The sequence below is a fragment of the Canis aureus genome, chromosome X, assembly GCF_053574225.1.
Source record: "Canis aureus isolate CA01 chromosome X, VMU_Caureus_v.1.0, whole genome shotgun sequence".
Lineage (NCBI taxonomy): Eukaryota > Metazoa > Chordata > Mammalia > Carnivora > Canidae > Canis > Canis aureus.
In genome coordinates, this window is record NC_135649.1 from 117,561,530 (window position 1) to 117,575,992 (window position 14,463).

The following is a 14,463-nucleotide window of genomic DNA, read 5'->3' on the forward strand; positions in this document are numbered from 1 at the left end:
GCTGTACAACAGCCAGAATGGTTCGTGTATGATGCAAGTCAAAACACATCATTCCTCTAAATTCCTGTCTGTACCTGGCCCTGTAAGACTCTGAAGCATCTGCCTGTGTTACCCTCCCACCAAAGGAAAAACAAAACCCACTTCAAATACCTTCCTCTGCCTCTGTAAGTACCACCCATCCGGTAGCCACTCGTTCATGTGGGACCCCAGGAAGTTAAGCTTATTTCCACCTCAGGACATTTGCATTTGCTGGTCTCTGTGTTGAGGATGATCCTCTGTAGGCTGTCCCCCGGCTGGTTCCCTCCCCCTAATTAGGAGGGATCCCTCTCACTGCCTCTTCTAGGTGGTCAAAGGGATGTGGGCATTCTCTGCATTTTTTCCTTCCAATTTTTGTAAAGCTGAAAAAAAAAAACCAGCACACTGGTGGGGAAGGGTATAATTTAATCTCTTGTGATTCCCAAAGTAATAGATATAAAGTTTGAAGGGATGAAAGAATTCACGTTAGACCACGGCCCGACCTGTCCTGCCCAGCCCGTGTGCAGGGCAGACACACGGATGGCCTGGGGACAGTGGTCCTGCCCCATCCTTGGAAATTTTATAGCTCCCGTCTGAACTGTTATTTGGCCATCACCCACCAGGCTCAGACCAAGGCATGTTAAAGCTGACCAAACCGACGTCACAATCTTGCATGAAAATCTTAAGAATCACTCTTTAACTTCCCCAGACGTTTCGGCAGTCACCGGAATCAGGTTTCCAGAGGTTCCGCTGGGTGGGAACATGCTGTGAAATCAGTTATCTCTTCCATTTACAACATGCTTCTTGAGGACTGTGCTTGTTTTATTTTTAAAAGTAAAGTTCAAACATTTAATTTTTAATAAGGTGCCAACGTTTACACAGAGGGTTACAATTAAAAAAAAAAAAACAACCACATTGCTATGTGGTTGTTCCAACACCAAATGCGAATAGATCTCATAAAAGTCACACGCAGGCTCATTCCCAGCACACCTAGGACGGCAAATAAATAGTTATTACTGCGTCGGTGAAAACGGAGTCTGGTTAATGTTCCCAGGTTAGATATACATGCTCCCCCCCTTCATGTAAATCATTTCAAAGGCTCCAAGTGGAGTGTGATAAAACACTGCCCACATGAAATTAAAATGAAGGCATACTATTACAATCATGTAACTCGACAGCGCTGCTCCTCGCGTTTCTCATCTTTTCCAGCTCTCCATCTGATAAGGAGTACCGAGCAGATTTGCGCATGTTGATAATTTAAAGTAACCAGTTCTCGCCTAAGTGAAACCAATTTTTCAGTTTCTGTGACTTCCTAGGGCCAAAAATACATCTACTGAGAGGTCTTCCCCTCGGTCAGGTCTTTGGGAAGCACTAAACAGAGCAATCAGAGACTGCCTGGTTGTGAAACAGCAAACACTGAATATTGATTTGCTTCTAACACATTTAACCTTTCTCTTAATGCCATGCGCACATCTGCATTCCCAGGGAATGCACTGAAAACGCAAGAAATTCGCATGTCCCTTTCGGGTTACTCTTTATTTGGTGTCTGTCCTTCTACGACAGATTTCCTTCGAAGCAGAGCGGGAGAACAAGAAATAGGGTGATGTGCCCTGTTAGAGAACTCCTTTTCCATTCTGCGTTTATGTTTATTTACACAAAACACCGATTCAGAAGAATCCAGAAAGCTCTACAAAAAGTCTAAGGGCTTTGGTTCTGGAAAAAGATACACACACATTATTCTGAGAAATGTTTCTTTTACTTCCACATCCCAGTTCTAGTCCTCTAGCTCATCAGATCACCTGGTAAAGTGGATGAACTACATCGGGACGCAGCAAAGAGCTGCAGAATGCCTACCCACGTGCTTTTACCAGGAAGAGGGACAAAGCGTGCGGGGAGCCCGCTCCCCATCCAGCTTGTCTGAGACCCCAGGCCGGTGGGCAAGTGGACCGCAGAGGGGAGCCAGTCCAGAGGAGGAAGGCAAGCAACCCCAGGAGCCCCGCTTGCAAACCTCCCCATCCCCGACCTTTACCTGCCTGTCTGACCCTGGCCTTCTGTTGCCAAGAGCCTGAACCCCACAACAAATTAGAGGCCCAGTTTATGAAAGAAAACAGGGTTGTCTGAGTCAAGGAACAACTCCCAATGGTTTCCCATGAATTTGTGGAGCCCTCTATGCTAAGCACTGGGGAAAAGGACACAACACGACACCCCTCGGTGACCTTGGTCTGGAGTAAGCTATCCCTTCACATCCCTCCATGGCCTCGGCTGGAGGCCGAGGTCTGTGGTTTCACTGACCTTTGGCTATCTGTTCACTGTTTCGTGTTCCCTCCTGAAGCTCCTGATTTCAGCTGAAAGCGTGTCCTGGATTATATAAATCCAGGCTATGACGAATACTTTTGTGGGAGGCCACGTGGGAGTAAGAGGGAACCACATGAAGTGATCTTTAAGACCTTTTAGGATTTAAAGTCCAGAAGAATCCAGCTTCACTTGCGTATGTGCCATAGAAACCTCAGTCACAACACTAATAATAGGATCTGTTACTCGATACTTCTGTGCCGCGAAGGAGGCAGGGAGATCAAATTCTCTACCACTGACTGGTATTTCCACGCTGAAGAGGCTCTTTGATATGATTTTGGAGGCCAACTGATCACAGAAAGAAATCTTCCATAGTTTATCAGCATGCTCCGACTTAACTTTTTTAACCCAAAGAACGTATCGGTACATTTTCTGATACCGACTAGAAGTTTCTAGGTTTTTATCCAAAACGAACATTTTCATTAGGGCTAAGAAAGGATGGCTTCTGACTGGCAGTTCTATGTCGAATCTGACAGAAGGGGTGGGAAACTATAAGGTGAGAAGAGAGGGTCTAGTGGGTCCGGCAAGAAAGAAGGTAAGGAGAACAGGAAGGGCAACGACAGGGACACGACGATGGCATCCAATCGGGCAGACAGTATTCCCTCCCAAGGACCAAGCCCCCTTCCTTATTAAGAGAATCTCAATTTCGTTCAGAGAGCAATATGCCTAGCTAAAGACTTCCCTTCGCACACTCACATGCGGCTGGGGGAGTCATGCAACAGAATTCTAGCCAACGGACGTGAGCTGAGCATCTCTGGGCAAGTCTTGCTTTCCTCACACAGACACTGCACCTTGTTTCGTGGCCTCTTCCTCCCCCTCCGTGTCTGGAAAGCAGATATCCTGCCTGGCAGCGCAGCAGCCACCTGTGGCTACAAGGCAGGAAGCCGGAGGCCTAAGGATGGTAGAAAACAGTGCCAAAGGGCACGAATGCTCGATGATAACACAGGGGCAGTCGAGAGTGTCCGACCCCAGGTTTCTCATTCAGCTCTCCACCGTTTGTTGGATTTTTCTATTACTTGCAGCCAAATGCACACCTGGTAGGTCAATATCCAATAACGAGGTTACAAAGGGTGAGGGCCACTTGGTGAGCTGGGAAGAGCAAAGGCTGACGTGAGAGGCAAGTGGGAGCAATCGTACTCACACGGATCACACAGCGGACTAACCTACAGCTCCGTGCCTTCTCACAGAAGAGACCGAAGTCCTGACTCAAAAGATAAATGCACCATCAGTACAAAGATGCCCGGTGCTCAAACTGGTGTCTACAATTTAACTCTGTGCTTTGCCTACGAGTATGCGAGTGCCCGCTTAGACATTAAAGCCGGACGTTTTGCATCCTATGGAGAAGATAATGGAACAGATTTAGAATCAATTTAGTATTTCTCTTGCAATCCATTCGGAGGAGTTCCCACTGAGACTTCGTATGCCTCCCCCTCTCTGCAGCCATAGCTAATAAGATCTGAGAGGAAAAATAAGTAGTAACACTGGGTAGCCTGTTTTGACTCTCACGTACGCTATTTGGAAATTAAAGCACACTTATGGCAAGCTGGCAACATAGAGGATGTGGCCCATGGAAAGTGCTGGACTGATCAATAATTCAGAATGCACAGGCAACAGCAATAAACAGGTGGAGCACATGCAACACATTTGCAAAACAACGAGCAGGTGCGTATACCCTCAAAATCAGGATGAATCCCTTTGTACGAGAGGAAATACGTGCAGCACTAAACACCCCAGTAGTTCGTTATGCAGTCCCAGGATGCTGGGCTTGCAGAGAGAAAGAATTCTTCATACTCATCACTGCAGGAAACCTCGATGCTGATCTGGAAACTGATGGATAAGCAAAACACTAGGCTTGGAACAGGAGCAAGAAAGGGGATGGTCATGAGTGAACCCACTGGCACCCTTTCAGCTTTCACTATGTTCCAATTTAATTTCTTTTTCTTTTCCAACAAAGTAAGTGCAAATATCTTTAGTCTGATTCGGTAAAATAGCAGCAAAACATCAGAAACCAATAAATAAAGGATGCTGACAGGTCAGTGCTCCTTTGCCTTTTGGACTCAAAACTTCACAAACATCAGCCTTAAACAGAAGGGGCAAACCTTCTGGACTCAGCATCTGTGTTCCATGTCCTTGGACAAACCACATCGTTTGCACCCACCCACATGCCCCCATGGCAGTTAATAAACTCATTAAGAAACACAGCTGGAAACTCCGAAGGGGTTAAAGCTATAAAATGCCTACTCGTTGATGTCTTTTTTTAAAAAAGGCTTCATCCTTCCTTTCAAACAAAGCTTTTGTTTCCACTGCCCCCAGTGCATAATCGTTCATTAGGATAATAACATATCACTTGTTTATTTCTTTTAAAATGACACAGTTGTGTTTTTCTCAAAATAAATGCCACCTTGTTTCTAATTAAACATGATGGATTCAGGGTCCTGGTTTGCCATCTGGGCCATATGTCTCAAAACATCCTTTTTCGTGATGATGCCAAGAAGTCTCCTGGAAAAGAAACAAAACAGAGAAAGAAGGTCAGCTTTGCAATATTGACTCATGCCTGCCCTAAAGCCCAGGGCCTTTTCCACCTGGACACATGGGGAGACATTTCCCAGCTTTCTTTGCACTCGGGTGGGGACAACTGAGTGAGCTCTGGCCAACGGCATTAGGTAGAGAGGAGAGATGCCCTTCCCAGGTCACCTGCACATTTCCTGATACCCTCTCTCCTCAACTGGCAGCCAGAGGCAGAGGAGCCAGTGAAGGACTCTGAGGTCACAGGGGACTGACTCAGGAGCCACCAAATTCAAAGACCATTCAAAGTCCTTGAATGACTGTATGGTACAGAGCCCACACCTGCTGAAGCCCACACTGGATGTGATGTGGGGGGGAATGAATCACTACCGTGTTAGGCCACTGGGATGGCAAGCTTGCTAATTACAGCCATAAACCTACAATGACTAATACACTCTCCTAAATTTCAAGACCATAATCAATCAAAAAAGGCCTTGTGAAAGCCATTGTGGAAACGTAACCACATTACAGAAATTCCAAGTATAAGGTATTTTAAGTATAAGATAACCGATTCTATTTTAAGTCTACCGCACTGGGTGGGTAAAGTTTGATCATATATGTAAATGATCTCCTCTTCCAAAATCCTACTGCTTTCAAACTTATAAAAAACAAGGCCTCTTCCCAGGGTGCCTTGTGTAAGGCTGCCTGGACTACACGTTGCACAACCCCAAGGAGCACTGTCCACAAACATGACAATGTAGAGAGTATACTGGACAGCGCAGGACACGCTTCCACAACCATTCCTAGCAGCCCTTGCCTCAATCTCGATTTTATTAAATACTTAAATGACCACCTGCTGGCACGAATCATGCCCCCTCAGTCAAGTAAAAGATTTGAAAGAAAGGGATGTGCACAGCGTCCCTGGAGAAAGAAAGCTCCACTGCCAAGTGAGTTTGCAGGATGCTGCTCACCTGATCGCCAGCACACCAAAAGAAGAAAAAAAAAGAGAGAGAAGTAGACAGTCTCAAGATTTCTATGTGTAAAATAATGATATACCCCCAACTCAGAAAACACAATTAAAATACACTGTGATTTGTTTTTAAATTAAAGCCAAATATAGTCAAACTCCTCTCCTATGTAACAGAAAGGAGTATGAAGAGGGAAGAGTTAAGTATTAGAGCAGCGTTCGACTCAGTTCCCTCTGGTGAAATGGATGCAGGTTAGTGAAAAGGGTCAGGCCGGCATTCTGACTCCTTTGTCCCTGAGCACCCTGGCCCTTAACCAACCCTGACCAAGTGATTGTTTTCCTGCATTGGTTTGACCACCTATGCCCCTGGGGGAGACAGCAGGTACGACTGTTCCCCTCTATCTCATAGTAACATCTTCAGGAGAGAAGAAAATAGCAAAAGGGGACTTTAAAAGCATGCTAAATCCGGGGCAGCCCGGGTGGCCCAATGGTTTAGCGCCGCCTTCAGCCCCGGGCATGATCCTGGAGACACGGGATCGAGTCGATCGAGTCCCACTTCCCACATCGGGCTCCCTGCAGGGAGCCTGCTTCTCCCTCTGCCTGTGTCTGTGCCTCTCTCTCTCTCTCTCTCTCTCATGAATAAATAAATAAAATCTTTTTTTAAAAAAAGCATGCTAAATCCAAAGAATAGTGACAACACGGATGTCAAAACAAACCGTCATGACTCTATCGTGATGATCCAAAAAACGGGGAAATGTAAAAGCGGGACTGACTTATTAGGAAATCAACATTTTGCAGTCCCCGATGTAAGTTTGTTTAGTCAAATTATCAGTGGATTTCAAAGCCACTGGGTAAACGGCTGCTGGAAAACAAAAAATTCACCTGGTCTCAAAGGACCCCTCCACAGATTAGAGAGAGAGAGACATGTCCCTTTACAATGGAGGACTCGAGCCACCACCATCTCATCTAAGTGGCAGAGCTTATCACCAACAAAGCTGGAAGAGCTGACATCATGACCTCATCTACATTGGCATGTTGTCAGAAACTACTTAAACCAAATCAAACTATGGGGAAGCAATCAAACTCCATAGTGAGTGTGAGACTATGGATCTACAAGTGAGACTACTGATCTGGATCCTTCGGGGGTGGGGGGGGACCTGTATCATAAATAACAACCAAAAAAAGGCAGGCAACTTTTCTAGACGAAAGACTAAAGAGGCAAAATAAGCAAATGCAATGTGTGAACCTTGAAAGAATTCTGGGTTGAAATTTATTATGAATTGGATATTGAATATGTTGAATTACTATTAATTTTGCATAATTGCAGTTCAGTGGTGATAGAAAAGAATTTCCTTAGCTCTTAGAAGATGGATACTTAAAAAAAAAAAAAGAAGAAGAAGATGGATACTTGAGTCACAGTTGCCACACCTTGGCAGCAACCAAGATGCCCTTTGGTAGGTGAATGGACCTACCATGGTCCATACACCATGGTCCCTCCAGACAATGGAATATTATTCAGCGCTAAAAATAAATGAGCCGTCAAGCCATGAAAAGCCATGGGGGAACTTTAAATACCTCTTACTAAGTAAAAGAAGCCAGTGTGAAAAGGGCACATGCTGCATGATTCCAACTCTATGACATTCTGGAAAAGGCAAAACTATGGAGAAAGTAAAGAGATCAGTGGTCACCGGAGTTGAGGGAGGGATGGAGGGATGAAGAGGCGGGGGCAGAGGATTTCTAGGGCAGAGAAACCACCCAGGGTGATACTACAATGGTGGATACAGGTTGTTCTCCATTTATCAAAACCCACAGAATGTACCACACCAGGAGTGAGCCCTCGTGTAAACTGGGGACCTGAGTTAATAAGGTATCGATATCAGTCCATCAGAGGCCGCAAATATAACAAAGGCAAGATGTTAATAAGGGAAGCTGGGGGGACAGGGGAGGGTGTACGGGAACTTGGTATTCTACGCACAACTTTTCTGTGAACTCAAAACTGCTCTAAAAAATAGTCTACTAATTAAAGAAAAGAAACTCTTGTGGGAGAAAAGTGGTCGCCCAAAGGGAGAAGGGTGCCCGTGAAGGACAGAGCCAGAAACTGCTTTCTGTCTCAGCTGTTTACAGCTACTTGGCTTCAACTCTGTTTATATATTACTGCAAATACATTTCCCAAATTTATCAGAATGCAGTAAAGTTGGGACGCCTGGGTGGCTCAGCGGTTGAGCATCTGCCTTCAGCTCAGCTCGTGATCCAGGGGTCCTGGGATCGAGTCCCGCATCGGGCGCCCCACAGGGAGCCTGTTCCTCCCTCTGCCTGTGTCTCTGCCTCTCTCGGTGTCTCTCATGAATAAATAAAATCTTTAAAAAAATAAAAAAACAAACAAATAGCCCAGTAAGCTGGTGATGAAGTGAATGTTACTTTGAAAAAGTAGGACTTGTTAGTGTTTGCAAAGTGATGAGGACTCTGTGATCTCTCTCTGAGATCTCTCTCTCTCTCTCACACACACACACACGCACACACACACCCTTCCCATATCTATAAAGCCTGGTCTTGCTGCCTTTCTTCACCCTGGAGCGGTCCGGACGACCTCCCTCCCCTTCAAGCTCTCACAGCCCTTCTGGGGAAGTCTGAATTCAGAACAATCTTGGGCTCGGGCGCCAGCTGTGCCTTGGCCCACAACGACAGCGGAAGGGGACAGCTCAGCATCCCCCCGGAATCCGGCGCAGATCGTTAGTGGCATGACCAGTCCTATGTGATGTAAATCAAGTGTTCCAGCCCCTTTGGGTAAGAGTTCAAGTGAATCGAGGGGATTGATAAACGGTCCATCTATGACCAGGAATGCACCCAATTAGAGGAGCCGGGCGGGCTCCTCTGGGCAGGCCACCCGTGCGGGGTCTGGGGGCCCACCTAGCAGGCTCGGGGAAAGCTGACACCACCTCCCCTGCCCGCCCGGCCTGTCGAGATCCCCTGCGCGGAAGACGCCACCCAAATGCAGTCTCAGCCACTGGAGGCTCCGCAGCCTCGGGCCTTCTGGGGACAGAGACTTCTGCGGCTCCTGGGCAGGGTTCACGGTCGGCTTGGACCCCGGGGCCCCGAGCCATCCTGCAGGCGAGGCGGGTCCACGGGACGAGCACAGGGAAGGCACATGGTGACGGAGTACATCAAAAACGCAAGCTGGCTCAAGACATGCCTGCCCTGGCTGCAAGCCCGAGGAGATGAAAGGCCCGCAAACAAGGATCCCTTGCCAGCAGGAACGTATCAGCATCTGTGTTTGTTTAAAATATGTAGAGCGAGAGAGAGTGCGATTTTGTTTTCTCGCAGAACATTCGGAGCCAATTTCGGCACCCAGATCTTCACAGGAAAACCTCATGGGGCTGCGTGAGGTGTGAGCGGGCGTTAAGGGCAGAATTTCCTGCCAGAACTGGAAATTCCAATGATAACTGACATTGGATTATTATTTTAAAGGAAAAGAGAAACTGCTATGCACTTGAGACGCCACGGGTGATCACAGTGGTATTTCTGCCGAGCGCTGGAAATTCAAGTATGTAAATGGGCTTCAGTGTTTTTGCAAAGTGGAGTCCGGCTGGCAGCAGCGTGCCCGGGAGCTGGCCAGACATATATATTCGAGAACCCTCCCAGACCCGAGGGCTCAGTCACTGCAGTGGCGCCAGCATTTGGGGTTTCACCTAGAGCTTTATACTCGGGGGGATTCTGTGGCCCACTGGGTACCTTTAAAAAATCACCAGCAAGTGTCCCCTCTAGCCCCGAACATTTATTTGTTGCTCACTGATTGTCCCTCCCATGTGCAACACCAACCCCCCCCCCAGCTGCGGTCGGAGCTGAGGGCACGTGTCACGCAGCCTAGTTGTTCCCTGGGCCAGGGTGCACATTCGGCCCCTCACGCAGCCAGGACGGCAGGAAGGGAGCAAGGGAATAAGGCGGCAGTCGTGGCTGCTCACGGGCACCTGGTCCGCGGTCACTCACTCCCAGAGCTGGTGACATCCCGGGCCAGTGACCCTTCATTGCAACGGAGGCCGTCCCATGCGCCGCAGGCCGTTTGACAACATTCTTGGCTTCTACCCACTAAGTGCCAGGAGCCTCCCCTTTCTCTAGCTGTGACACCCAAAATCTTGGGGGGCAAAACCACCCTGGTTGAGAATTGCTCGGCTACACTGGAGTGTGGGCTCTGCAACGTAAACTACGTTAGAGAGGTGAGGCCTCAATACAGTTAGGGTGCCAACGTCTCCACAGCCCAAGCTCACCTCCTCCCCTCAGCCTACAGAGGAGTAGGTTGGGCGCACAATACTAGGTTCCAGGCTACCCTCACTGAGCCAATCTCTTCTTCCACCCAAGCTTCTAAAGCCATGGGATTTGGGGTACACCTCTGAACCCAAAGAATGGCCCTTGGGGCACGGTACCTCTCACACCATCACGAACCTTTTGATCTTTGCCACACTAGTTTCCTGGCTTACGATAACACAAGACAAAAGTACTATTGCCGCGGCACAGACAATGCCGTGGGGCCACCAAATCTCTCACCTCTTCAGTAACAGATGTTTGGGAAACGTGAGGTTGTTCTGAACAGATTGCTATATTAGGGAAGAATCTGAGCATAATGTGAACTTCACATTTGCTTATGGGTCATCTCATCAGTGAGAAATTCCAGGTGAATGCAGAAATCTGCACCCGGCCGACCCCAGGGCCACAGGCACACAGCCGACCCTTGAACAACACGGGTTTGAACTGCATGGGTCTACTTATATGCAGATTTTCTTCAAAAGATACAGGACAGCACTATAGATGTATTGTCTCTTCCTTATGATTTTCTTAATCACATTTCCTCTGGCTTCCTTACTCCAAGAATACAGTATGTAATACACGTTCAGACAAAATATGCGTTAATCGACCCTGGGTGTTATCGGTAAGGCTTTGGTCGACGACAGGCTACCAGTAGGTAAGTTTTTGGGGAGTCCAAAGTTCTGTGTGATGTTTGACTACAGAGGAAGCTGGCGCCCCCAGCCCAGGGTCGCTCCACCTTCACCTGTACACGGCTCACCAGCAGCAACCCTTATGACACCCGCTTCTACAAAAAAAACCGCAGGGCTTTTTCAAGGAAAAGTGATCTGTGTGTCAGAGCATTTACATGTTTCTTAACCACTTAAGGTGCAAAGCTGTGCTACATTTTTCATTAGGTCCGCCTGGTGCGTGTGTGCACACGCCGCCAGAACTGCTGCGGGTCGTACACCCAGCCTTTTTCCCACAAGCCTGTGCCTTTCACTGCTTACTTCTGTGCAGCGCCAGGTCTTTGACGAATGCACAGTCTTGTTATAGCAGAACGGGCTGCACCTTCTCCCCGAGCCAAGAGCTGCTGCGGGGGCGGCAAAGCAGCCACTACCTCCTTTGGCTCCTCCCCTTTTGGACTCAACCTTCAGCCTCAGGCGGGACAGCAGCCCTTCGGAAAGCTGCTCCCACCTTCCCAGGGGGGCCCCAGTGGCCCCGGTGCGGAGTTCCCCAGGCTCCCACTTCATTCCCATCGCACCGCTCGCCCTCGCTTCCCCACGCGTGCTCCCCACCCCTGCCCCATACTGGTCCACCCTGGTCATCCGCGAGGCCCCAGGGGGCTGAGACCGTGACTCATTCATCCATCCACACCCGTCGGGCCACTCACCCACTCCGCGTCACCAGGCACTGCCGGAGCCCCAGCTTCCGGAAGATGTCCACCACCGTCTCCATGGGGGTGTGGTCCGTGACCGTGAACGGGCTGAGGTTGAGGACACGCCGCAGCTTCAGGGGGTGCGGGCTGTTGGCCGGCAGCTCAGGGGGCTCCTCCGTGAAGTACATGATCGAATTGCTCACGATGCCCTCCTGCCTCTGTCTGGCATTCTCTAGAATGGGCAAGCAGGATCAATAAGCCACACAGAGGCCCTTGTTTGGCAACTCCCCCTGCCCCATACCCACAGAAACACACTTCTCCCCTCTGTCTGCAGCCTAGAATCCCACAGAGAAGCGGTGCAGAGGGCAAATGCCGCCTTCTTAACGAGGGGCTTCAGCCAAACATCTGTGAAATTGGCATCTCTCGGAAGCCAATGCCGTGCAAGGGTGCCCTGCTGTGACCCGATCATTCACGGCCAGAGTCTTGACACATGGGCCCGAGCAGGGCAACTTCTTTGGGAGCATGTACTGCCTCCTCCTGGGCTCCAGGGCACCCAGAAGGCCCAGGGTCCTCTACCTTTCTTTCCTAACACTCCCTCACCTCATCATGGGCTCAAGTTGGACATGATAAGAAATCTCGCTGAGCTGCCCAATGACCTCAATATGCTGTTTTTCTTTTTTTACAAACTAACTTTTAACTGGCCCAAATGGCATTATGAATCCTGAAAGCAACAGAAACCAGTAGGACCATCCCAGGCTCAGAGCCCAGAAATGCAGCTCAATCCCAAACATGACTCCCGGGACCAAAGAAATAACTCCAGAAAAGCCACGTTCCCCCCACCTCTTGGATCTCCTCTCTTAAAAACGGACCATTTTGTGGATTCCTCAAAGAAAGATAGTAAAACTGTTATGGTAACAATTAGCCTCTTTCTATCTGTAGGCAAGGACATGCAAAAGCAAGCTGAAGAAAAGTAGGGTAACAGGAACTCATTAGAAATACAGCTTTATGCAGTACTAGAAACCCAGGCTATTTTAAGTCACACATGAAATAAATCCATCGGTCTCAAGATATTTCTCCAAGGCGATTTTCCTTCTGTTGGAATTTTAATCTTTCTTTTGGTTCATGGGAAAAGGTTAGGAAAAATGTACAGTGAGCCTTGCCTTAAAATGGATCCTGGTTTCTATAATACATTTCTTGCCTTCTCAAAGACTACTATTCACCTATATTGTTCTTTGAAAAATAAAATTCTAACTGCCTGCTCTAAGGCCATTTATTGCAATAGAGTACTCTAATGGAAAACTGGCCACATTTGGGGTCAGGCTGAGTTTGAAAAGGGGTCTCTGTTTAAAAGAGAAACAGTGGGCCCGCTGGGCAAATGCCGGCACATTATGTGGGTCAGGTTAAATCTAGTTACATCAAATGGGATAGGATTCAACCACAAATACCAGATGACGCTGACGCACAACGTTTTTAAATGTGGATGCTACACGATACGCACTGCACATTTCTCTCCTAAATCAAGAATGGTTCCAGCGCGGAGCACTAAGGTGAGGAGACAACAATCGACACATACTTAATGTGCTGCTCGTTTGGCACAGACTGACCAATTCTCCAAACGGCCCACATAACAGGAATCCCATCTAGTTCAACAATCGGATCAACTGGATTAAGGATCAATCCACATCAGGACTGGCTCGAGCCACGAACCTCAATCAAGAACTGGACACATGATTTGCTGAACCCCTTGTAAAACCAAATACAACTTAGTGAACTGTCAATCCACTTGTTGAAGTAAATAACAACCTTCTATTTCCACTGAATCTCCTGATTGGGTTAGAAGCCCTGGTTCTAACAGCAGCTGGTTCAGTGATTTCCTGCTCACCAGTACATTCCCAGTGCCTGGACAATGCCTGGTATACAGAAGGCACAAAACAGATGATCGTCAAAACCATGCATGAATCAATCAATAAGTGAAAGAATGAGTGAGCAGTTCTACTAAATGGCAGTGTGCTTGGTTCTGCCTCCCATGTAGAACAGAGCCCATTTCACATAAGACGCACTGGCGGGGGGTGGGGGGGGTGGGGATCCCTGGATGGCTCAGTGGTTTAGTGCCTGCCTTCGGCCCAGGGCGTGGTCCTGGAGACCTGGGATCGAGACCCATGTTGGGCTCCCTGCATGGAGCCTGCTTCTCCCTCTGCCTGTGTCTCTGTCCCTCTCTCTCTCTCTCTCTGTCTCTCTCGTGAATAAATAAATAAAATCTTTAAAAAAAAGAAAAAGACGCATTGGGAAGGAAAGCCCATGAGCTATTCACTGCCGAACAAGAATTGAAGGCATGAGCTGGGCCCAGAGCCAGATATGTGAGCCATGTTCCTTGCTACTCCAAGAGTGCCAACTGCTGCTCTCTCTCTGGAAGGGCCCTGCTAGGCCACTTTGGAACTCTACTATCTAGACTTCTCTTAGCACTTCAAACGTTGGGGCGGGGGGGGGGGGCATGGTGCTACACACAGGCCAAAACCTGATGAATGGAAGAACCAACAAGAAAGCTTTTTGCCTCTGCTAGGGTGAACCATCTACTCCCGGTTTGGACAAGAAATCTTCATCAGTCACCCAAATGTCTGCAACAAACTACAGCATGTATGCTCACAGAGGGCAGAGACTGGCTCGGGCCACCCCTGTTCGCCCAGCAACTAGGACAGGACCAGCACATGGCGGGTACACAAGAAATAGTGACTCCTCACCCTGGGGATGATCCAGGGCTACAAGAGTGTAGACTCCCAGGCCCTAGGGACTCGTGAAAGCCGATGTTAGAAAAGAAACCCCCTAAAAAGCCCAATGTTTACATATGTAGAAGACCCAAAAGATGGGACGCCTGGGTGGGTCAGTGATGAGTGTCTGCCTTTGGCTCCGGGTGTGATCCCAGAGTCCTGGGATCAAGTCCCACATCGGGCTCCCTGCATGGAGCCTGCTTCTC

At 48.4% G+C, this 14,463-nt stretch overlaps 1 protein-coding gene across 3 annotated transcripts in view; it reads right to left on the minus strand.

The window, feature by feature from the left end:
- Nucleotides 1-816: 816 nt before the first annotated feature.
- The window catches only part of CLCN4 (chloride voltage-gated channel 4), a 69,175-nt gene continuing 55,528 nt past the window's right edge, over nucleotides 817-14,463 (minus strand). For all 3 annotated transcript variants that reach the window (XM_077888749.1, XM_077888750.1, XM_077888751.1), the window contains 2 exons: nucleotides 11,508-11,724; nucleotides 817-4,866 (listed from right to left, as the gene is read on the minus strand). In XM_077888749.1, the coding sequence (XP_077744875.1) occupies nucleotides 4,776-4,866; nucleotides 11,508-11,724 (308 nt within the window). In that variant the 3' untranslated portion in view covers nucleotides 817-4,775. The remainder of the gene's footprint in view (nucleotides 4,867-11,507; nucleotides 11,725-14,463) is intronic.